Source organism: Lepisma saccharinum, chromosome 14, assembly GCF_977018435.1.
Source record: "Lepisma saccharinum chromosome 14, izLepSacc3.1, whole genome shotgun sequence".
In the NCBI taxonomy this organism is placed as follows: domain Eukaryota; kingdom Metazoa; phylum Arthropoda; class Insecta; order Zygentoma; family Lepismatidae; genus Lepisma; species Lepisma saccharinum.
This window is the reverse complement of record NC_139242.1, coordinates 54,778,298-54,805,041: the sequence shown is the minus strand read 5'-3', so window position 1 is coordinate 54,805,041 and position 26,744 is coordinate 54,778,298. Positions and strand designations below refer to the sequence as shown.

General features: G+C 37.1%; 1 protein-coding gene across 5 annotated transcripts in view; it reads left to right on the top strand.

Annotated features, from left to right (window-relative positions):
* Positions 1 to 26,744, top strand: part of LOC145998897 (bromodomain-containing protein 3-like) — a 165,140-nt gene that overhangs the window by 85,483 nt on the left and 52,913 nt on the right. For all 5 annotated transcript variants that reach the window (XM_083135628.1, XM_083135627.1, XM_083135631.1 and 2 more), the window contains 2 exons: positions 11,359 to 11,529; positions 25,858 to 25,977. In XM_083135628.1, coding sequence (XP_082991754.1) covers positions 11,359 to 11,529; positions 25,858 to 25,977 — 291 coding nt within the window. The remainder of the gene's footprint in view (positions 1 to 11,358; positions 11,530 to 25,857; positions 25,978 to 26,744) is intronic.

Sequence of the window (26,744 nt, the reverse complement as noted above, 5' to 3'; positions counted from 1 at the left end):
GCAGTGGTGTAGTCTGGAATACATGGAAGACTTCAGCTCAAAAATTTGATGTTGGCGAGGCAAGTGTAAGAGTGGCTGTAGCAAGAAGCCAAAAGCTCCATCCAAGAAGTGGTCTTTCTGTGGAATGTGGCTGTTCATGACAAGTCTTATATGTCTAAAACTATTTTTGAGGATGTTATTTTCAATTTTCTTGCATGACAAATACTGATGTAAAGGCTACTGTGTGATTGTGTGAACTATGCAACTTTGCTCAGTGATGCAAAACATCATGATATAAAGTGGAAAAGTTGAAAAATCGTGGGAAATGGCCATTTTCTTATACTTTCATGTAGCTGTTGGAATTATTTCATACATAGCATGCACTTTAGTTGGTTTTTTTTGGGGGGGCAGCTGGATTTTAGTAATAGTGAGTATTGTGCATGTGTAAATTTGATGTAGGTTTTATTGATATATTTGCGTTCAGTCACACAATCCCTTTTGACAATGAAGATGACTCCATGGCCAAGCGAGAGGTTTATATAGCACACTATGATGCAAGGGGTCCCAGGTTTGAATCCCAGCCTGGACATGGGTATTTGAGTGTGTCCCTTCATAAATGTTATCATATCACTCATCATTATCGTCTCGATTGGCCAAAAGAGTCAGAAAAGAGACTAAATAACAAAACTCAAAATCAATAACCTACCATGGTAAATCTTGGACACACACTCTCATTTCCAAAGGTACTGTTAAGTTAAAGCCAGGGCATGTTGGTGTTCCAGTGTAATTTTTCTCACATTTTACCTGCATTATGTAACAATTAGAAAAAGAATGTTATACATAAAAAAAAAAAAAAAGATGTCTGGGAAGTGAATGTTGACTTCTCTATGCCATTGCAGGATGTGACAAAATTATACAGTCAACTCTCGATTCTACGACCCTCTCGCAGAAAAAACCTTTATGCAGGAACCGTGAAAAATTTGGAAAAAAGTTGAAAAATTGAAGGAAGTCTGCCGAAAAATACGTTTTTTGCATTTGTTTTATTCGCACTCATTCTCTTCATGAGCGCTTTACCGCTCACAAGTGGGTCTGATCTAAAAATAGACACCACCACACCAAGCTTGAGTGATATCCAATAGCACTTGACCTCTACCCTCCCCCAAGTGCGCCAATGTTACCCCGCACCCGACGGCCGCTACCCAAACACGCTAGGCTTGTTTTGCCATTCTGATTTAGCTTGCTCTTGGATACGTGAGAAGACAAGATTGAATGTGCTTGGATGTTATTTTAAATCGATCTTGACTTGTTTCTTTGTCCTAAGAGCTGCTGACAACTGGAAAGGAGGGAGGAAGCTCTTTCATCGATAAATACACCACCTTGAGAAATTATGAGATAAGATTGCAGGAATGTTCCAAAATACAGATGCCTGGGAGTCTGCATCGTCTGTCCAGCTCTGACCTAGATTTCAGCAGATCCCCGTGAGTAAGCAACTCTTGGCCTTGTAGCGGACAACTTTCGGTAACCGCTTTCATTCAAAACACGTTCTTTGTTCCCTGTAACACTTCATAAAAAAGCGAAACTGTTAAAAATAATCAAAGCCACATAGGCCAACTAAAGATTGTCAACCTGCTTAATGATTTGTCATCCAAGCTTCTTTCCTTCGATCTTATGTGCATCATAACTCCCTCTTCCCACTTCATACATTTTCCTAATTGTGCCGATGTCTTAATATTTGCCAAAAAAGTGTTCCATTGGCTGAGTGACTTCTCTCTATTTTCCTCTCAGCAAACATGTAGGGGAGGGGGCCAGCAATGACGATCTTTTCAGCCACGATTTTCTTGCTTGTGTGTGTACACTGGGTGATTTCAGGCGAGGGTGGAAATGGACTGCTCTTCCTTTCCTTTGACGTCTAAAATGGGGCAACCAGTTCTGGATACATTCTCAAGAATCGAACAAAACCCATAGGACAAGTAAAAAAATAATAATAAAAAGTGGGCCCCCTTCCCAGCTTATTCTCCGCCACTGAGGTGCACGGCAATGTCAGAGGGGCAATGTGATAATTGCAGAATTCAGGTCTTATTTTTTTCTTTTAATGCTATTTACTGCATAGGAAATATTGCCCATATTATGTCTGTTGTTTAGTAAAACGTATCACACTGCTGTTAAAAGTTCGGTATTCGACAGTTGCGTTATCTTAAAATCTTGGATGCTGTTTAATGACTTGTCCTATAATATGCATTGGGTGAAAACAGATCGCAAGTTGCGCGTTTCCTTTTTCACGCTGGATAAAAATGCAAGTCGAGGAAGGAGTTTGGACTGCTCCCTTGAAGGGGGGAGGGGGTTGACTATGAAGTTGTTTGAAGCAAAGAAAACTTTACTTTTTTACGGTGTATTTTACACAGCCGAACCAAAACGAAATTTACAGCCCCCCTTTTTTGGGGGGGGGGTGGGCTATATAGGTTGTGTTGTTTCTCCCGAGAGATCTTATCTTACCAGTTAATCTTGTGACAATGCTCCAGTAGAGCCATATAAAATCCAACATTAATTTTGCCTGATTATCTCCTGACTTTTGCTGGCGCCAGTTTGACTGGTGTCAAGATTCTTCGAGTTTCGCTTGCAATAAGCAAGAGATTATTTTCCTTTCCATAGGTCTCAGTGCAAACGGGTTTCTCATGAACTAGAATTGTTAAGAATTTCCTGGAAGAGTAACGACTGTGCCCAATTGAAAGAAAGTAACATTATTTTAAATCCTTTTTTGTGAAAACTTTTTCATGTTCTATATAAATGCTGTTAACCGTCTCCTAGTCATCTTTGTGTCCGTTTGAGCTGAAAATTGGTGCAAATTCCAATGACGACCTTTTTCCCGGGAACTGTGAAAGGTCATTCTATCGAGAGTTGACTGTACAAACACATACTTGTACAAGGTATATTTTGGAGGTGGAAAGTCTGTATAATTAAAGCAGAAAACGTGATACTGGTAGTGTTAACAAAAATTAGCACCTACTCGTTTCTCAACATTTTGGAGAACATATTCAGTTTTGTATGAATAAAAAGGCTCCAATGGCGAGAATGGGCTAACCTTTATATCAATGAGGCAGTGTCAACTGGTGGTCTGACTTTATGGATGTGCACTTCAGACTAGTGTCCAGAGGAAGTGTTATCAACCCCCTCAAATACTCGCATCCATTTTTGCGTACATAATGATGGTAAATGTATTTAGTAAAAACTAATAGTGAACAAAAATAATAACATTTGCATACATCAAACAAGCAGGGCCAGGTGATTATCCGGGGTGCCAATCTGAGGATCCTCCTTGATTAGAGGCAAATCCTAACCGTGGCTATTTGTTTCTTTGTTTGAATTTATTTTTTTGTTCCACTTTATACCCAGAAAAGCAAATAGAGACAACCTACAGTTTAAAGTGGGATCCGAACCACTATGTACCTCCACTATATCCGTGGCTATTTGTTTTAAAAAGAATTGGATTTATTGTTGACAAGAGTTAATTGAAGTTACTGATGTAGAACTTAATAGGTATATTGCAAAATCATGTTGCAAATTAAGCTAAGAGATTTTTGTTGTTTTAATGTCATTATGTAGGTATTAAATAAACACATACCTACAATAAACGTGTTCTTGAACAGTATTAAAATATTTTTAAAATAAGGCTATTTTTCGTCATTGAAACCGTAAATATATAACATGGTTATGATTTATATTGGAGGAAGGTGGTAAGTAAGAGGATCAGGGTAGAAAGTAGGGGGTTCCAAAATTCCACCTCACCCCCTGAAAATTTTATCTTGAGCCACTCCTGCAAACAAGGTAACAGATCCAACGATCACATGCAGAAAATCAGTTGTAATCTATCTAGCAGTTGTTTACTTCTAATGACCGACAGAAGCAAGCAAAATCAAGAGATTAATAGCAGTACTCACTCAGTCCACTCCACACTGCCCTGCTTCGTACTTCAAACTTTTCCTTTCCCTTGCGCTTTATCTGTATTATTACTGTAGTCGCTGCATGCTTTGTAGCTAACTTCCCTCCAAAAAATCAACAACGTTAAACATTGTGTGTGTGCTTTTGCTATGTACAGTTTTTACTTTCATTATGAAAGCAAACACTTTCCACTGAAACAGGAACGATCTTTTGACAGTGAAACAATTTTGCAACGCACGAACAGGTTTATAGAAACAGCTGACTGATCCACTTTTCCCCTGCGTGAGTTGATTATTCTGCTACAGTGCCACAGGGGCAGTTTATTTTGACCAGGCTGTACTAAGCAAAGACAATGCAAGATATTGTTTTAGGCAGCCATGTCAAACTAAATTCGTAACTAGGGCCTCACATCTCGAACCCCGTTTACCTGTTTGTTTCAAGTATAAATTGGTTACAATTATGCAAACATTTTGACAAGAAACCCGTAAATGAGCAATTCTAGTTTTGTTTCCCACTGATTTTAGACCTTTCTTTTTTTATAAACTAGTTTCTTAATGTCCACATTATGCTTTTGTAGACAGAAAACTCTTAATGCAAACAACAAATTATTGTCAGTCATTCTTTAACTTATTTTGCGTTGCCTTTCTGCCATTTATGGCTAATTGCAACGATGAGGTTGAGTTATGATATGATTAAAATGATGAAGGAACATTCACAAATAACAGCCGTAACCAGAGAGCCCTGGCATCGTAGCATGCTGTGCTAATTATTCCGCCATGGAGGCTGGCTGTCAGTCATTTTTTATCGTTGGACAGTTTTATTAATCTTCATAATGGATAACAACTGTTCACTAAGTTAAGTGCTGCCAAAGATTGCTAGAATTCCAGCAGCAAAATGGCTTATTCGAGGACTGCTCTGGAAGATATGACACCAATAGGAACACCCGCCTCGTGCTATTTCTCTTTCAATACTGAGTCGCATTGTAAGTCAATAAACTCCATCTGAAGATTGGGACATGCACAAAAGAAATGGGAACTTCACAAGAAAATTTCCCTTCGCACTCTTTGAAGTTTTGAAACCTGTTTTCAAAATCATAAAGTAGAATTTTTACTTAGACCAATATTTTTTTTAAAACAGGTTCACAGATTGACCGTTGGTATTCCAGAGAAGTTGGGAAGTGACTGAAATCACAACTACTGTGCCTTTGCAAAATGGCCTCTTCGACCTTAAAAATATCTTCCCATGTATGTAGTTGTCACAGAGAGGATTCATGTCAAGCAGTTCTTCGGTCACATTGAGATGAAAATTACATTCACCATTGAATACAGACAGCTAACGGAGCTACCCCATAGACGTTCGTACTTTCATCTATTACAAGCGAAAAGGCAACAAAAACAGCAACCTTTTGCTTTCAATTGTTTGTTGATATACCTTGCTAAGTCATCATCATCTCTTTAACTGTATTTCTGATTCTTGATATTTTACATTGTATCGGTTTTTGTTATTTAGCATCGCTGTTCTGCCACTTCTGGCAAATGACGACGATGAGGATGAGTGATGTAATGGAACTGATGAAAGGACACCTACACAGAACCCGGGACCCCTGCCATCTAAGGGCACTGTGATAAACACACTGCCACGGAGGTCGGCAACTGTATTTCGTGACAATGAAATAATACTGAATGAATTTACTTTACTTTGTTAGGACACAAAATTTCCACATATTTCACTATTCACTTCACAACGAAAATGAGCAATCTCCCATTTCACTTGAAAAATTTTATATTCCTCTTTTATAGTCTTTTTCTTACTAGAACAAGGCTTAGGCAGTAACATGGTTATCTGAAACTTTTCCCAGAAACTTACTTTTCTTCAAAGCAACCCCTTCAATATCAGAAAACAGACTCATAGGCTACAGAAAATACTCATGCTTCCCTCCTATAGCAAGCAAGATTGTTTAATATTTATTTAAATTTCAGAACTGACGAGTCAATCAACTTGCTTAGTCGTTCCCACACCTTAATGGATTGCAAGAATAGCGAAAATAGAAATAGGCCAATCTGGTGAAGTTCAGATGAGTCGTGGCTTGTTTCATGAGAAAAGGAAAAGTGGGACAACTTCATATGTATAGGTAGTCCTACATGCCTGAAATGTACGTAGAGCCAACGCGGGCCGCTGATTTAAAGCATGCATTTTGCTTTCAGTTGCCCCTCCCCCCTTCCCATCTTTCTTGCCTCTGTCATGCTCCGAACAGTGTGGGCGAAGATACCATAGGAATTCCCTACTCGAAAAAAATCCCTCTATTTACGATGATGTGTGGGTTGCCTCTACTCCGGTACACGGTCTGGAATGGAACGGGATTGCAACACTGCATTTGGAACACAACACTAGCAGTGTGCGAGAAGCCCATAATACAACAATCTAGAAGAGCGAATCCCTTCTCTTTTTTTGCGTGCTGCAAACATCAGCAAACGAACACACGGGTGAAGCGGCAGATGGTATATGTTGAGAAGTTGCTATGTTGTTAAAATGAGTAGGTGCTCCATTTTTGAATGATTCGAGCCGTCTTTTGCATAGCTTCCAACTAACAAGTTCTCATGAATACATCAATATTTTTATGACCTGGTGATATATGCATGCATGCATACATGTGGGTGCACATATTTGTGTGTGTGTATTTAAGCATTTGCCCAATTTCTGACAATGTGAGCGTCTCCATTCATATGTACATGGGAGCTCATGCTTACCACTGGAGCAAGCACTCACTCATGAAGTAGGTGCTCTCATGTAGCATGTGCTCATAAAAGTTTGAGATGAGTAGGTGATTGTTTATTAATTTAATCCAGTGAATCTCATGAATAGAAATGAATGTGCATAAGCTGTGGGGCTTGCACTCCATTCTGCATGCATAGAAAGGCTGAACACCTATTCATACAGGTGTACAAATGAAAAAATTCAGGCATCGCTAGAGGCATATATTTTTGGTAAATAAAAGAGCAAAATTTCGGTAAATAAACAGAGTCAATTTCGGGTTCAAAAGCGGTAAATATAATAAAATGTTCCTGTTATAGTGGTGAAAAAGCAGTATATAAAATGACATTTTGGTTTTAAAAATGTGTATATAATCCTAAATTTGATTTAAAAATGCACTTACTACACAAAATAAACATATCTCTTCTAATAACATCTATGTCGTTACCAGAATATTAAATTTATTCCTGTATAAAGGGGTCCATTTTTGCTTCTCAAATATTTACAGCAGAATTAATCAATTTTCCGTGAATTGCATCACTTAGAATAATTCTGACTTCAGAAAGTGTCACATTTGTAAATAAAGTCTCAATTTCGTGTTTGAGTCTATTTCGCATTTTGCATTATTTCGTGACAAAACAGGGTAGGAAAATGCAGCTCACACCTTTCAGAAACATGAAAAATTAGCATAACAATGTGTTATTTCACATTTCGTGTTTTCGTCTAAAAATAAATATGCGTGCCTCTAGGCATCACACATGTTTTTAGTACCTCATTGGCAGGGGTGCCCACAGGAGGGATTCATGATGCACCTACGTCATGGGACTTTTTGGGGGGGACAAAATTTTATAGTTTAGCTACCAATTCTATATATCTTCACACAAAAGGAGTGGGATAGTTTCGTTTGATTGACTTGTTTGTCACTGGTTCGATATTTTAGCTATTAGTTTTTCTTCCTACCTGTGGCAGATCACGACAATTGGGTTGAAATAAACCACCACCTATTATGCAGGCCTTCCCGGTAGCGCAGTGGTAGCATCCTCACCTTGTAATCAAGGGGTCCTGGGTTCGATACCCAGTGGAGGCACATAGTTGTTCAGATCACATTTTAAACTGAAAGTCCAGTCCCGATTAGCCTTACTGTGCAAAAAGTCGACTTAAAACACCAAATCAATCAACCACGTCTTATGCCTTTAGAATCTGTTTGGAAAGGGGGGGGGGGGGGGGCATGCTGCATTAATACAAGGTTAGTCAAGCAGACAAACTAATAAGAATAAGGTTGATTCAGTACAATACCAGTGAGCTTGAACAGCTTTGCAGGTTTTGTTAGCAAACATGAAAGTGAGCCGTGCTTTTTCTTTCTTTAGTCTTTTAATTTCAACCGCAATGAAAGGATTCGAATTCCATGCGTCTTTCAATTGTTGGTATCTCGGCCAGTGTTAAACTGTTTGGTGTTTCTTTGTGGTAGTTCTGAGTTGGTTCGAAACTTCCGATATGTGGACTTCAGTTATTGTGTTGGATGATTTCAGGCACAATTTGTTTCACTTGTATGTGTTCCTGTGCTACGACTGACTGAATAATTGTAAACTGCTGTCAGTTTTCGTTCTGGAACTTATTTCGAAAATTTATTTAAAAAAAAAAATGAAATGAAATTATCGACATTCAAACAAAAATAAATTACTACCGGTTTATCGAAACTATATTTTGTGTGTGAGGGGGGGTTATGATGAACAATTCTCTTGGTGGGGGGGGGCGATTTTGATTAACAATATTTGGGGGGATGGGCACCCCTGCTCAGGGGAATCAACTTGGTGCTTATTGCTGGTTTCAGCTTCTGTGGCTGAATTAATATCTATTGAGTAAGGAACAATTGCAGGCCACATGCACAGAGGAACAAGAAGAATGTGACACGTTCTCTCTTAGAATGTGCTCAACTTTGCCAGAGTATATCCTCCACTAAAACCATCAAACATCGTTCATACAAATGCCTACTGTACTTCTGTTGGACTACTTGCTCATGCTACCTATTTTTATCAATATGACCATTATAATAAATTAGGTAGTGGATGTTTCCAGTTTCCTTCTCTAATGATATGTATATACAGAACGGAACATCTATATTGCGTTTCTCAGTAGACCAGGGTTAAGAAGCTTACAATGCAGGAAATCATAAAATCAAAACATTTGTAACATTTTGTCCTATTGTAATCATGAGTGAGTATTGAATGTAGAACCAGTAATCCACGGTGTACATGTAATTTGAATTGTGTTAAATTCTCATGATTAGCCAAAAGTGGCAGAAAAGTGATGCAAAATAAAAAAATCCAACATGATTTGTTTTTACCACGTAATATGAGTAGATCATGTATGCAGCAGGCCAGGTGCCTAAACTTTGTGTCGCTTATGTCAACTTACTTTGCCAAATACCAGTGCTATATAGAGTGAATATAAACTACTAAAACTACCATCACAAGATCCCTGTAACAATAATCCAAAAATTGCATACTTGTAGTACAGAAGATTATTGAATTACCTTACTTTTGCACATGGAAGTTTGAATTGTAAACTGTGTACGGTTTTAATTTCAGATTATATACAACTCCCATAATCTGTGGAAAAACTATTTGGAACCTATGTGAAAGTGGACACTAGAATAAATTACTTGGTTCAGTAAAGTGATCAAAAGTTTTAATTTTCAACACTGCTGTAATAGAACATTTCTTCTTGGTCAGCAAACATTCTGCCCTCAATTACAAAGTCTCCAGTTTTCTCAATGTTGGGGATCCATTTCCTGCCAGCCGTTCTTTCAAAACATTCCCTTTCTCACTCATAGAATGTGTCCTTGCCATTTTCAACAGCTCATACTCTTCCAGGCTGTAGTTACACATACATATGCCACTTGTGTCTTACGATGCTACCTGCAGATGTACGTAGAGAACTTTACAATAAAGCTTCAACCATGCAGTGTATTCTGCTTCATGCATTGAAGGGAGCACCAACCAGGAAAGCAATTAGCAGGCCAGGTTCTGGCCAAGTGTGCGAAAATCTGAGGAATATTAGTTGAGTGGTGTTGTCAGTTCTTCACCCCCTATTTATTGAAAAGGTGAAGATGAAAGAGCCCACCCTTCTTGAGTCAATTTGCTATTTATAGTGTAACATGTTGGCTGGTCTTGCCCAGCAGAATGTAGCATACTACAGAATTCGCCAGGAAAGGTTGCTGCCTCCCACATTGTGTTGAATAATGTGTGTGTATGAAGTGAGCTTATGCAAGGATAAAGATTCTTTTAGTTCACTTGTCAGCATCTTTATTCAAATTCAGAATAACAGCACATCAAAAAATCTTAAATCCATAAGAATGGATAACTTCTCACTACTTCTAATAGTGACCCAACATGAATAAAACTAAATACTGAGTGAAGTTTTATGAAAAATATCCAAGAACTAAATGCATTGTGATATCTTCAGGATAGCAGACATTATATGTAAAACACTGGGCAACCTTCAGCTATATTTTCCTGGCATAGAAACATTTCATAAATATGCAATTCTCTGGGTCTAATATGCCCCCTCTCCCTCCAAAATCACAGCAAAGGAGAAAAATGATATAAAATACAGTATTACTTTTTTTTTATACCTTACCAAGCAACTTTCTATGAATAGGTCTGTTGATTGTCTTTAACTCTCTAGTAGAGGCACATTCAAAATTTTGTTGATTATTTTGTTACTATTGCTATACTTATAGTGTGTAAAAATGGTAATGTTTCAATTTGTGAGGAAGAAAAAAATAGCATACAGCATTCTTGTTTTAACCCTTTCACTGAATACCTGTGACAAGATGCTATGTGCTGAATATTTTTTTGTAATTTTTTAGTTTAATTCTATTCTTACATTAGAAGATGTGTGAAGATCCGATAATATTCAGATATGTTTTGGACATGAACATGTTCTCACACAAAATTAATTGAAGCAGATATTCAATGAGAGTTATACTTTTAAGGGGTGTACTAAAGGTGGACATTTGTACATCAGCATCATCTGAATCTTCACTGTCAGAACTAAATATTTGTTTAGATCAGAATAATAATCATCTGATTCATTTCTTCCATTTCTGCTTCTGTAAAGTAGCACCGATAAAAAACTTCATGGATTAATTCCAATCAGTACCCGAGAGATTCCTCTATGTGCCCATGAAGTTTGAATACTATAAGTTAATATTTTCATTAAGAGAAATACACTAATTATACATTATGTGGAATCCCTAACTTCAAAATAGTTTTAGACTCGACAGATGAGAGAGACCAATTTTGTAATTTTGTTCTTCCGCCTGTTTGCCATTGAATATATTTTATGTTCTTTAGAAACCAGCACTGTATTTTCAAATGGCTATTAAGATTTATTAGTGTGGGGCCCTAACTCCACACCCCCTTTACCACCTTCATGGCATGGTGCAAAGCACAAGGGAGCACTTTTTTTTTTAACTTGTTGAGATGTTTAAAAACAGGTGAAGAATCTTGTTAAATTTTTTGAGTAGAGGTTATATTTTAAATTTAATGCATCGAGTTAATTATGCAATTGTAGAGAATGTGTGTGTTGTCAGTACATGACTTGCTGTCATGAAATTTGTAGGTAATAAACACTGGATAGACTTGGTCATAATTTTTTTTTTTTTTTTTGTTTTTGTTTTTGTTGCAGGTGATAAACTTGGAAGGGTGGTACATATAATCCAGTCTCGGGAACCTTCTTTAAGAGATTCCAATCCCGATGAAATAGAAATAGATTTTGAAACTTTAAAGCCTTCTACGTTACGAGAGCTAGAAGCATATGTAGCATCCTGCCTAAGGAAAAAGCCTCGAAAACCTTACTGTAAGTTAATACTTTTACACCTTATGCATGCATGTCTTTCAATATATAGAAAAATATCAAGTAGAGAAAATGTTGTAGTGCATGAGTTTATTGTATATATAGATTGATATTGGAATAAAAGTTGAAACTTACATTAATGTGATACTTGTATTGTTGTTCGAGCATTTTCAGGATCAATAAAGAATAGATTCACACCACCTTGATATCGGTGTTCATCCACAGGGATATTTCATCTGTGAAATTTAGTTCTTTTCAGTTTTAGATTTTTATCAAACTTCAGCTATTAGCATTCTCACATTTTTGTGATGGTTTTGTCATAATTTGAGTGATAGTTGTAAATTGCCATTGCATAGAGTATAATCATATGCAGAATAGTGTGTGCTTCCACCCATTTGACAGTGAGGCCTTTTTTTCCTGTGATGTCCTATGCTTACTTCTCCTTCTGTAATCACCTCATTGCTTTGTAGGCCTCAGTCTTCAAGCATGAGATGAAAAAAGCAAAAAATGTGCTTTTAGCATCTCATAATAATTAGAATGCCACCTAAGAACATTTTTGTTACCTATTCATCCTTCTAACAGTTGGGCTGAAAAGTTGGTAGGCTAACATAGTAAAAAATATTTTTTTGACAAAATTCGATTTTATTATTCAATATAGTTGCCTTCGAGGGCGATACAACGATTATAGCGGTCATACAATTTTTTGATGCCATTTTTATAGTACGATTTCTCTTTAGCCTCAAAATAGGCCTCAGTTTCGGCGATTACCTCTTCATCAGTGCTAAATTTCTTTCCAGCGAGCATTCTTTTAAGGTCTGCAAACAGGAAAAAGTCACTGGGGGTCAGATCTGGAGAATATGGTGGATGGGGAAGCAATTCGTAGTCTAATTCATACAATTTTGCCATCGTTTTAATTGATTTATGACACTGTGCATTGTCTTGATGAAACAGCACTTTTTTCTTCTTCAAATGGGGCCGTTTTTTTCGTGATTTCATCCTTTAAACGCTCCAACAACGCTATGTAATAATCGCTGTTGATGGTCTGGCCCTTTTTGAGGTAATCGATGAATACAATACCATGCGCATCCCAGAATACTGATGCCATAACCTTGCCAGCCGACTGTTGCGTCTTTCCACGCTTTGGATTCGGTTCATCACGTGCAGTCCACTCGGCTGACTGTCGATTGGACTCTGTTTGGAGTGTAGTTATGGAGCCATGTTTCATCCATTGTAATATATCGACGGAAAAATTCGTGTTTATTACGGTTGAATATCGCTAAACATTGCTCCGAATCATCAAAACGTTGTTGCTTTTGATCGATTGTGAGCACGCGCGGCACCCATTTTGCACACAGCTTTCGCATGTTCAAATATTCATGCACAATATGTCCAACACGTTCCTTTGGTATTTTTAAAGTCTCAGCTATCTCGATCAACTTCACTTTACGAGCATTTAAAATTATTTTGTGGACTTTTTTGATGTTTTCGTCGGTAACAGCCTCTTTGGGGTGTCCACTGCGTGCATCGTCTTCGATGCTGATTTCGCCTCGTTTAAATTTAGCAAACCACTTCTCAACGGTTGATTTTCCTGGTGCAGAGTCCGAATAATGTTTATCAAGCCAAGCCTTGGTTTCAACAGTATTTTTTTTCGCCAAAAAGCAATGCTTTATTAACACACGAAATTCTTTTTTATCCATTTTTTCACAATAACAAAAGCTGCTTCACTCACAATGCTATATCTCACGAACTAATTATCCGGCAGCTGTGAAATTTATACACGTATCTTTTGAAGGTTAGTACTAAGTAAAAATCACATGGATTTAATTCTAGTAACGCCATCTATGAGTCAGCCTACGAACTTTTCAGCCCAACTGTTATCACTTATTTTGAGAATAAAACATTCAGAACAATGCCATCTGTAGGACCACCTCGCCTCCCTACAGAGGCTGATATCAAGAATATATGTAGTCTTAACCAATACTTTACATCATGTTGGTAAATTGGAAGTTGTTTTTTTTTAAACCCACTGTAAACTTTCCACATAATACTGTAAAGATGAAGACAGGCAAATACATTTTTTTAAACTTGTACTTACATTTCAAAAAGTTGCATAGTAAATTAATGTTTTACTATCCAATGTTTAACATTATGCCATTTTTTAAAGATTATGGTGTTGTCTAAACATGTTCCGTAAGTTTAGTGATTTTAAGAAAGTATTAGAAGCCATATATTTGTATATTTCTTTTAATAAATATTCCTGAATATTAGAGAAAAGTTGCTTTCTATGTATATGTGATGTATTTGTTATAGAGAACCTGAACTAACTACCTCTTAGCACAAGGATATGTTCAATATTTTCATGTTTATAGGGTTCGTTTAAAGAAATTCCACTCCTAATGAATGTCATTATTTCTCTTGGAAGCTATTAAATTTATGTGTTGCTCACTTGCTCATGAAGAGCAAATATAAAAGCTAGTTCATCCTAATGAAAGATGTTATCTGTGTGTTAACAATTGATGTACAGTCATCAGATATTCTATCTGGGAAAAGTGAGGGGCAATTCTCTCTTTCCACATTGTCTAGATAATAATGAGTCAACAAGTGTCGATGCCAGCAACAGCGAAACAGAAATTGAAAGACCTTCATGTGATGAAGTGTTGGGCAAAGCTCAACTTTTGAGTGATCAACACCTTGCATGAGGTAAGCTGTGAGCGGTTTATGTCAGTTTTCCCAAGAGATATTTTGAAAGGCAGCAGAATTTGTTTTACCGTGGTTAAATATATTTTTTTTCTTTAATTCCAATATTAATGCATGAATATCTGACGGTCCAAATGACAGTTGAAAATTTTTATTAGTTGTTTGTGCTTTAAAGTAGCTCTTGTTTTTTTTTTAAATTTTCACAGACCATAGATTGAAGAATTCCTAAATGTAGTCTAATTTCTTTGCATGCGATGTTATATTTTTATCCCGTTACCCCTCTCTCTCTCGTTTTTAAATATATGCATATACAGTGCTATAAAAGAAACTCGTACATGACCAGTTAAAGAAAAAAAATGGCATTTTGATTGTATATATTAAGCTATTAATATATTTTCATTAAGAGTGTGATTTATTCAATATTCAAAACAACACATTTTCTTAAATGCTTCAATTTTTGAAGGTCTGATTCCTTTGACTAACAGTCCCATAGAGAACACGTTTAGTTATTACAATAGTATTACAACAACTTGTAACTCATTGATCAAAATAATAGTGACATACAAATGTAACTTAACGTGTGCAACAATCCCCAAACTATATATTGGACAAAGACAGTGAATCTTCTCTGCATTTGCTTTGTACAATGATTGAATGGAAATAATGACAGTTAATGATTTCATAAGTAAAGTATAAAGGAAAAGAACTGGTAGTTTTTCCCATGTAGATGGTGGTAGGGGCCACCAAATTTAATAGAACCATGACAAGTAAGTCTAGTGGAAGAAGTTAGTAATTTGCATCTTTTATTCCTTAAACATAAAGTGGTTTTGTTTTGTGAGGTACATTGGATGACACATACCAAAATCAAACATGCTGCTTTTAAAAAAAGTTGACAACATGGAGTGCAGTCTGTGTGTACACTTAGTTTCTTCCTTCTCCTCTTCTCTTTCTCTCTGGAGGGAGGAGGAGGAAAGTGCTCCCATGTGCTTTGCACCATTTTAGGAAGGCGTATAGGGGGTGTGGAGTTAGAGCCCCACACTTCCTTGATCACGGCCAAAAAAATGAAGGTTAAGTAGAGATTCAGTTGTTTTGAGTCCAGGGAGAGAGTACAATGGGTGGATTTTAAAGTAAAAGACAATGTCTGTGAACACCAGCAAAGTGGGAGGCCAGTTAGCATGGCAACTGAGCCAGTGAAATAGGTGACCGAGCAGTGACGAGCAGTGAATCCATGATGACAAGTGAGACACTATTGATGAAATTGCCATAGAATTTAACTAGTCATGGTGATGAGCTCAAGTATAGGAAAGTCCATAACAGATGGGTCCATATACACTTGTCTAATGATCACAAGTGTGTATGGAAGACACGTCAGGAGCATTTGGACCATTATGCTCCTGAAACCCATCGTCTGAGGCTATCTCCCCCCCCCTCCTCTCAAGTCACAAGTCTCCATTAGGCAAGTTAAGCTGACCATCTTCTGGGATGTCAGTGACTGAATTGGTGCACTTCCAGGAAAGATCAAACTGTAACTAGTGTTTGATATAGTTGTCACGTTCATTGGTTCCCCAGGCGGCTGCCTTTAGAACCGTACCCTGCCCGCCCCTCTCCTAATGAGCCCGGACCTCCTTAGCAAGACCACCCCAACAAAGCTCCAGGCAACGTGTTGTTGCCATGCTTTAAGTGCAGCGGAGGAAAGTCGACGTGCTGCACTCAAAGCATGTGACATAAATAAATAAAATAAATCGACACAGATAATTAATTATGGTGTTTCATTATTTCTGTGACACGAGAATACATCATAATCATCTGATTCGTCCAATCTTGATAGCATTTTGTAACGTTTAATAAGAGAATTTAATGTGGCTTACCTTTATTCATCATCGTCACTCTCTCCAACATGAATGATGAATCCCTCCTGGTTACGATCAGTGTCGTGGTGCATGTACTGGCTTCAATCTTGATAACATGCTTGATGCATGATGACCATAGCTGGGAGTCAATTGTCGCTGCACCATCCCGCAATAGCTGACACATGCTAGCACTTTGTGTAGGTGTCACATTGTTTTTCCGCACGAATAATTTGAGCTGAGACCATACTAGTTCGATTGGATTCAACACACAATGGTAAGGGGGAAGACGCAACACTTCATGTCCATGTGAGTGTGCAAGCTCGTCCACTACATATCTTTTTTTTTATGTTTGCAGATTTAATATCTAATAAAACTGTTTTTATTGGAGCTGGGTTTGGTATCGGGGATCCTGTCCTGTTCCATGAACGAGACAATATCCTGCAAATTTGTATTCATTGTTTAGATTTTGACCAATAGGCGCGAATGGTAACTAGAATTATCCATGATAATGACGCATTTTGTATCGATTCCAAAAGATAATTTTCGAACCAATTTTCAAAAACTTTTCCTGTCATTTCATCGTGGCTGTCCGCTTCGCAATCTCCAATATTCTTTGCTGACAGATAGAGACAATTTGGTACCCATCCCTCACTGCCCCCAGCATGGAGCACCATAATACGTTTCTCCCTCCCTGATGGAGACTTCAAACTACAATTGCATGTACCATCGTCCCACTCCTTCTTGACTGCATCGTAGGTGTCATAAACACTGCTCTCTTGTTGCTGAATTTGTGAAAGGCAGCGAAGAGAAGTCCTTGGGGGGAGGAAGTGACTTGGCAACGTCCAGCCTGTTGACAGCATTCTCACCCTGCACGCGTCGCAGGATTGCAATGTTCTAGAGGGTGGGAGGATCTGGTTTCCAAAGGAAACCAGCGTGCTTTGATGCCGCCTGGGGATCCAAAGAACGAGGCAAGTATACTGCGACAGTCTAGTGAATAAGTTGAAGGTCATGATAATATCAAAATGCTCTGAACGTTTCTCTGAAAATTAGTATTGCTGATTCATGATAAATCCCACTCCCATGTGGCTGTGCATACAGTGGATACACAATGTTTTCTGAAATTGAGGTGTTGAAACATCTCCTGTACAGTCTGGACTTGGTGCCATCACACTTTTACATGTTTGGACCTTTGAAAGAACATTTGGGGAGGCAGTGCAAAGGCCACACCAAAAATTTTTTTTTAGGGCATCCACAACCTTGAGGACAGATGGGCTAAATGTGTTGCAAAGCAGGGTAACTACGTCGAAAAATAAGACTCAAACCATTTTTGCAATTACTATTGGAAAAAAAAGAAAGGAAACTGTTATTGAGACATTTTGTGTTAAACACATCTGTTTTCAATTTGCATTTAGAGCATCTTTGTATGAGGATGATAAAGACTCCTACTCCTGTATAAAATTGATTTTCACATCAGCAAACTTTTGAAGATGAAGCTGTGAATATTTTGAAAACAAGACACTCGAAAGATTGATTTGGAGTACTTAATATACTGGCATTTATAGATATTCTGAATAACATGAGATTGTTACAGTGCTCAGACATTTGTATTGTTATTACCGGGAATTAGTAAGAGTATGTGGATTGGTTCAAAATTGTATCAGCTCAGCCCTGCTATAATCAAAACTGAATTTTTATATCGAAGACTCTTCTTCACATAAATCAGTCATGGAAATAACATCCACATATAAAGCATTTGACCATTCTGCAATGCCAAGAAGAAGGGAAAAATGGAACTACATAAAAGTTCAGACAACACTTGAGACTTGACGAACACAATGGGCTGTAGGGTGAAAGAAAGATTCATGGTTAGGGATGGGGAGGCAACACTTCTCCATGCACACATTAGAGGTAAGTCCTTTTTTTCCCCCAATGCAGAAAGTTTCACGAAAGACATCTATACAAATCTTCGTGACTTCCATATTGGTCAAGATGTCCTAGAAGAAGCCAGGAAGTTGTTTGTAACTTTTTCATGTCACAGTCGCCAGGCAACAATATAAATCTGCCAGATTAAGTGACTTCTAGCTAAAGTTTACAATGGAGAAATAATGATATTTCATAGAAATTTATGCGAAAAATGCTGACTCAACCAGGAGTTAAAAATGTGGGTTTCTGGCCATTGCTCAACCAACTGAGCTGCCGAGCCAGCTGTGGCTCTTCCTAAATTTTTTGCTTCTGCTGTTCTGTCTGCATTTCAGTTCATAAAGAGAAATGATGTTCAGAAATGAAGAGTTCAGTGAGGCCTTGTAACCATGGGAAAAGTTAAGGGGTCATTCATTTGTGGTGACCAATGGACACATGTGAAACCCCCATTTGAAGCAACGGCTGGAAGATAATAATTAACTCTTTTTTTATTAAATGTTAAATATTTTTTGTTACTTCAACGGGGATTTGAAGTGAGCAATTGCATTGCTGGTGACAAGTTTCCAATCATGTGAAAGGGGCCCTAATCAGAGAAATAGTTATTCTATAGTGTTTATTTGCCTTGAAATTTTGAATTTATTCAAAAACTCTCCTGGTATGTTAACACATCAACATAAAATTTGCCGTACCTGGTGCACTTCAATAGTACCTTAAATATAAAACGTAAATGAGTTACTAAAGATATATCCGCGAAACTTACTTGTAAATGTTCTATTACCGTATTTACGCGTGTATAATGCGCACTCTGGTTTTGGATGGGTAAAAGTGACAAAAAATTATATCTCGTATATAATGCGCAGTACAATCCAGTTTCAAGAAATGGCTTTCTTAGTTTGAAGGTTTTAAATCTGTTGCTATGCTGATCAAGAGTGAATGACGTCATACCTATTCAATTGCTCATTCCTTCTTTTTCAAAATATATACTTTTTCTTTCCGGACATGTAACATTTACATGAGGCACATTCAGGACCTTTCAGATTAGCAGTTAGCAGCACAAGATTTCTTCCATTAAGGAATTTACACACTCCATGTATGTCATATTATTTGGTCAGTAATACATTTTAATTTTTATTATCTTTTTCCTTGTTTTCTTTCATCCAAAGTGCCATAAAAATCAGAACGTTTCTTCATTTTTTGAACTTATTTCAACCGCATTTCACATTAGTGTCGTTATCTTGTATGGAATACTGTTTCCATATTCAGAAACTACAGGATTCAAGCTTTACAACGTATAACATGATAGGGTTCCGTAAACATGAAAAATCAATGCAAATGACCCAAAATCATGGAATGACCCTGTACAGTTTCATGTTGTCTGTCTGAATTATTCCGTGCGTAATACGCACCACAGTTTTTGGCGGCAAAAATTTTGGAAAAAAAAGTGTGCATTATACATGAGTAAATACGGTAATTTCAGTGGCCTCTGCCACGACTTCCGGTTCCTCTTGTTGTTTCCTCAACTACCGCAAGGGTACAAGCCAACCATGCCAAAATTGCCAGCATAGATATAGTTGACATGTATAACTCCATCCCAATCGACCTAGCCCTCACCTCAGTGGAAAGATGGCTTTCTGCCAATAAGGTCTCACCAGTAGAAGTGTCAGAGGTATCAAAGTTATTGGTAATCTGCCTCAGGCACAACTATTTTCAATTTCAAGACCAGTATTTCATACAAACAGAAGGTTTGGCCATGGGCAACCCCCTGTCTGCTCCCATAGCAAACATTGTCATGAACCTAGCTAAAAAAGATATTCTTCACTCACCAGAACTCCGATACATATGATATGGCAGATGACACCTTGGTTGTTTACAAAAGGGAAGAGGAAATAGATCTACTCATGAAAAAACTTAGCAACATTCACCTCACCCCAGGTTGAAATTTACAATAGAACGGGAAAACCAAGGCATCCTTAACTTCCTAGATCTAGCCATCAAAAGGAGGGACGACAAATTCACCACCACAGTCTATAGAAAACCAGGGCAGGGAACCAGTATATCCACCCCCTCACCCCCCTGAAATTAATAGAACATTTAAAAGTAAGTTTCGCGGATATATCTTTAGTAACTCGTTTACTTCATATTCTCAACCGTGTTGTTTATTCCCCTCAACATGAAGTACCTTAAACATTGTAAATTTGTTCATTTCGGTAATTCCCTTCTTCCCCCTTACAAAACAATGCATGAATCATTCTCAAATCTAGAATTTACATTTTGAACATAGTTCTTTACACACCAAATTATTATAATAATTAGTAGCATTTCAACTCTGTTCATTAGTTTACTTGATCCCAATATCAGTAATATAATTGTTTCATGCCTTGTCAAAATACTTTAAGATTGTTTGAACCAAATCTCTGGTATGTGTCACTATCTGTTTACATAAGTCATGAGGAATGCCAATAATACAAGAAGTATGCTCTCTCTATCATTTAGCTCCTATTTCTAAATCCCATTATCTTAATTTTGAAAGAAGGGTAGGGTTCCAATTTGACAAAATATTTAAATGTTGAAGAATGAGATTTTCTAAAGATTTTAGATCGTAATAAGTATTTTGAGCTAATGCTTACTTGATTTAATTTTAAGTCATATGTATGGCAATTAAGATGTATGAAATTGACATTTGTGGTGTTGTTATTGTCCTGATGTTTTCTGGAATCTTTAAGTCGGCAGTGTTACCCAAGTCATTTTCCCTCTATCTACTCACCTGGATCTTTATTGTCCAGGAGCTGAATATATTTTTCTTAATGATTGTTGATTGTTGCTCGCTCGCTCTTGTAATTTCATTTCCATATCATCATCATCATCCTCCTTCTTTGCCGTTTGTTGCCTCTGGCTAGGCTGGCATAGAAGTCAAGCCTCTCCATTTTTTTCCTGGTCTTGCACCACTCCTCTCTTTCCACTGTATTCCAATCTTGTCATCTTCTCCTAACACACTCTGCTCTTTCCACTAACATCTTGGTCTCCCCTTGGCCTTACTCCCACTCTTTGTGCATTGTAAGCTCTTACTGTCAATCTTTCTGCACCCATCCTCCTCTTGTGTCCGAACCATCTCATCTGTACCTGATCCATTCTGTCCTCAAGCTTCACCACCCCAATGTGTGTCGGATCTCCTTATTCTATCCCTTCTAGTCTTCCCCAATGTACTCCTTAAAAATTTCAACTGCACTGCCTGCATCCTTTTTTTTTTTATCTCTCTCTCTCTCTCTCTCTCTCTCTCTCTCTCTCTCTCTCTCTCTCTCTCTCTCTCTCTCTCTCTCTATCTCTCTCTCTCTCTGTGTCATTGTCCAAGTCTCTGCTACATACGTAATTATTGGCACATAGTATGTGTTATATATTACCTTCTTGAATTTCATAGGTACATCCCTGTTCCATATTAATCTTCAAACATTTTGATATAGTCCACCACCCATTTGTCCTCTTCTGTTTACCTCCTCATCTATTGTTCCACTTCTCTCAATTATGCTTCCTAGATATTTGAAGATCCCCACTACCCTCAACTCTTCGGCATCTATCTTTATTCTTTGTTCATTTCTGGCTGTTTCTTGTTATTAGCACCTTGCTCTTTTCTGCACTGAATTTCATTCCTGCACTTCAGATTTCCTCATTCCAACTATCAAGCATTTTCATATCGACTTGTATACATTCCTTTTTCCAATGAAGTTCTAGTTTTTTGATGAGTTTTGAGCCTCTTGAAATTTAATTTTGAGGGAGGGATGTATGTGTAATATTGGAAAATAGCAATAAATGCATTGTTGGTGAATAGTAAATAGGATTTGAGAAAATGTTTCAATGTGAAAAGTGATAACTACTTTTGCAACCTTTGTGACTTTTGTCTTTAATTTCTGTTTTAACAATTTTTTCCAATATTGGGAAAGATACACTCCTATCATTGTAACACAATTATGGGTATAATTCCTCAGTCACCATATTGTTACTCCAGTTACAAATTGTCGGCAATTATGATCATCTTGCTCCTAAATTTTGAATTTATTGGATGTTGTGTAGAATGTTCCAGTGGTAAATTATTCATGCATATACTTTTATTGTATTTTCAGTTATAGCTGTCTAATAAAGTAGATATAAATGGCCTATAACTTTGTTACATGTAGAAGTTTAAGTTTTGTGATTACTCTTTTAAGCATAGAAAGAATGCCCTGCATATTTCATTTAGAGAGGTTTTGTATTAAAAGAAATAATTTAGTATATTTTTTACTTTGTGTTATCTTAAGTCTATAACCAACTTTTAGTTGCAAACAAAATAATTTTCTCATAACAAGTAAGTTCTACATTTAACTGTAACTGCAATATGCTCCAGTAAAAAAAAAAAAAAAAAAAAACTGGTGCAACAGCCTGTGAGGGCCAGGGTCTGCCTACCGACTGCTGGCCTCACTCCCACCTGCCAAGGTGGAAGATCATCCAACTAGTTACCGGGTAACGTGTGATCAGCATGACAAACCCTCAGTCGTTATTGTAGGTTTCCATGATCAGTTTACGCTACTCATTTTTAGCTCCCCAGTTTCCTCACGATGGTGAGTGGCTACTGGTCCCATACACAGGCTGAAATCAATATGCTCCAGCACATTGGCATATTTCCCAGTTTATTGGTTACAGATTTTTTTTGAGGAACTGCTGAGCATTTGAATCTGATTTCATTCCACAAAAGTTTAGCTTCGCTGCATTTGTACTCTTAAATATAGGGTTACCAGATGTTCTTTTTCCTGGACATGTCTACATTTTAGTCTTTACAAGTCTAAGAAGGAATTTGGAAGAAAAAAAATATCATAAATGTGGTACATTTTGAGCATCGCATAATATGAATGAGGAAAATACGTGTTTCAGTTGAACAAACAGAAATCTTTGAAGTTACAAGTGAATGGATTGCACTCTCAAACTCAATAGTGAAATTCATTTTGATTCCGAAATGCAAAAGGAAAAATTTTGTTGTGCTAGAACAAAGACTGTAGCTATAATCTGCAAAGTTTTGGGACCACTGTAATACCTAGGTGGAATTTCTTGTTTTGAGGTAATCCAAAGTGTTTCCCATTCTGATTCAATATTTTGATTGTAAAGCAGGGTGTAAATAGAACAAAGTAATTTAACTAAAAACCACCCTAAATACAACTTTCTGCTGAAAAATTGTAATGATTACAGTAATCAAGTTTTACTGTTTTCAAATATCTTCTAGTTCGAAAGTTCAGCGCAGGCACATCGTGGTTCAGAACCCACTTTAAACTGTAGGTCCAGTCCCGATTAGCCTTTCTGTGAATGACATGGGCTTAAAAGCAAACTCAAATGTCTTCTAATGTGAACTAGGAAATGTATTGAAACTCAGTTGTAGACCTACTGTCTGGCTACTGTACTTCAACAGTATGGTTACCGTACTGAAAAAAGAATGTGAACAGTAGTGCATAATATTTGCTAAAATAGGTTTATAAATTCATTTATTGACTCTAAGCATAGATAGTTTAATTCTTGTCACACATTTCCAGTGATTTAGAAGCACATTGGAAAAATATTAGTTCCCCCCTTTTTTTCACTTTCAGAAATGAGTAATCCTTTTATCAACTTTATCTACGGTGTTTTCAAAAGCACTGTTTTATTTGTTGGGGTTTCAAGCGGTAAGGGCCTGTTCTTCGTTTTACATAATTTTTTGCTGTTCTCACATGAATATAGAACTCTACCCTCGGAGGGCCAAGGCCTGCCACTGTGGCTTTTCATTGGTGCGTGGCCAGCGCATCGAATCCCATCCCCACTGTTTTCTGGCTTTCGTGACCAGAGCCTGCTACTTCTTTTCAAGTAGCTTCCCAATTGTCCTCTTGACGCTGTGTCAATGTCGAATTTCACATGAATATAGGAAGAACATTATGTCAATTTATGACTATGACTATAAATAGTTTGTTTGCACGTTTCTACATGTGTGTTAAATACAGTGAAGCTACACACTACACATTTTTCAAATTCAAACTACTGTATGGTGAGATAGTCCTTACCTTGAACACCCAGATTTCAAGTTATGGTGATTATTTGTTTAATATTCCAGTTCATAATGCAAATTTTGAGGGTGTATTATTTGTATCAGCAAAATGGAATGACGAGAGAAATACGTTTTTATAGTGTGTGTAAAACATTTGGTACAGGTCCAGGTTGGGAATTGCCTTCATCAGCAATTAGCCAGAAACGAGCAACTCTTCTGGCAAGACTGGATCCTGCTGCACCACAACCCAAGATTCCATACTGCAAATTCAGGTGGCCACCTGCTTGATCGGTGAGCTTGGGATGTGCTAGAGCAACACACTATAGTCCTGAATGTAGATCATTGCGACTATGGCTTGTTTTGAAAGCTACGATTACACCTCTTCAAGACTAGTATTTTGGCGATACATATCGTGTTGGTGATTTCTTGTCACAATATTTTAGCGATACGTATTGTCAGCGATATATCATCACAATATTTGGCGATATATACCGTGGAGATGACATATCGCCGATATCACGGTATGAAAAAAATATTGTATCTAATCGCCTGAGACTATATTTTCTTGACGATATATTACAATATCAAAATTCCAATATCATCCATCCCTATTCAAGACCATCGATGACAGTGCAGGCCATACACTGGTTTCTCAGTGATATACAATAAAACGATTCAGCTGACAGCAGGGGAAAATTGCCACAAATTTGGCCGGGGACTATTATGAAGGAATGCAGTGACCTTGTCCTCCACAATAATCTAAGTAGATTGTTAGTGAGCATATAATAACTTTTTTTGAAATGATCCTTGTATCATATTGGGATGATATTAGTTGTTTCTGTCCAGTGATCAGTTCACCAAATTTTGTTTTTATAGCTGTTTCAATTTCTGTGGTTTCGATAGTTCACTTGAACAGATGCCATACAAACACAACCATTGCATAAGGGTACTTTTTTCAGCTTTGCTGTTTGGTACCCCAAAAATGAAGATGGCAAGTTGTTTACTTATGCTGACAAACCTGTATGGAAGATGCCTAGTTACTTATGATGACAAACCTGTACAGGAGTAATTAGATGGGGACACGGTGCAATACGATAATATAACATGTGATACATAATACACTTCTCTGGTTAATTGGAAGAAACTTGCCTCCCTGTACTCGCATACATAAAAGGAAGTAAATGCCACATATTGATTAATTTTTACAAGGATCAGTACATTTAAAAACTCACTCTTGTTGCTTCAGCTCCATGTAACTTGAACTGTTTGTACATAAATATGATGATAATGGAAAGTTATGTATCTTTTTGTTTCAGCTATATTTTGCACATATGCTTGGTACCGTACATGAAGTGGTGTTTCAAAATGTAATTTTTTATTTCCAACCTCATATATGGTCATATGTTTCAGCTGAACTGACTACATGAAATAGCACACGGGACATGCATTGTAACTTGCTAAAAAGTTATATTAGAACTGCAGTTCAACATGGGATCAAAACTGTTGTTTCGATCACACACAAAAGTGTCTTTGACATTTGACATTGTGTATCAATTCTTGATCACTAGGCTATGAAACTAATTTTTACCCCCTCCACAGTTTAGATCTGTGGTAGATTTTACACAATTTCAGGCATACTGTGGTTGTATGTCTTTTGGGATCTTCGTTTCTCTCTCCTCACAAATCAGAGGTAAAAAATAATGTGGTGCAAATATCCCATGCAAACCTGTTTGGAATAAAACGCTGTGTAAGTTGCAAGTTTTCTTTCATCTATTTTGTGAACTTTCTATCAAACAAGAAACCTATATTTTTTTGCTTTGTTAATTGCAGACAAGAAGCCGTCAGGAAAATCTAAGGATGAGCAAATGGCTGAGAAGAAACAGGAGTTAGAAAAAAGGTTGCAAGATGTTACAGGGCAGTTAGGAACTGGAAAGAAAACACCAAAAAAAGGTATGTATGTTGCTTTTGAAGTGAAAAAACATTGGCTAATTTTAATCTGTATAGTCCACTGTAATAAAACTTGATAATAATATGTATGAGCAAATATGCTTTCCATAAGAAATGTGTATTTGAATATTTGAAGACTTTTGCGCACCAAACCTAGAAATACTGCATAGGTGCGTTAAATTTATGCCTTCATTAAAACTTTGAATAGCTCAAAAATTACACGCTCTCAAGCTCATAATTATCTAGGTAATTTAGTACAAGAATATAAATTGCTATTGACTTGAAAGTTATGCAATCCTATATGAGGGATGATGCAATCAAGATTCGTATGAAGCATTTTGGAGAAGACTCCTTACGAATGTTGCTCCCAAGTCTCTTAGTTATCAATTTGGGTTGTTAGTCTGCTTAAATGTTTGATATACTGATGTGCACTATTCCTGTTCAGTGTAACGACAGTTGGAACTTTTTCATGGAAATCGTTAGTTTATTTAGTATGTGTAAAAAGCAGACAAACCTAGAGTTTATATTTTTGAGGGGAGCAAGGTGGAGAGAGAGAAAAAAAAATTGAAAATTTTGAAACATTTTGTATGATGGGGGGGATGTAAAATACAGGAATGTAAATCGTGGTTCCATTGTGTATACAGATTTCCCACATTATACACTTTACATGTACCATATTACATTTTCCTGAATTTTACTATCTTCTCACCTTTGAGACACTAGTCACTACTCAAAATTTAGGGGTAGAACAGATTAATTTGTACTCTTAT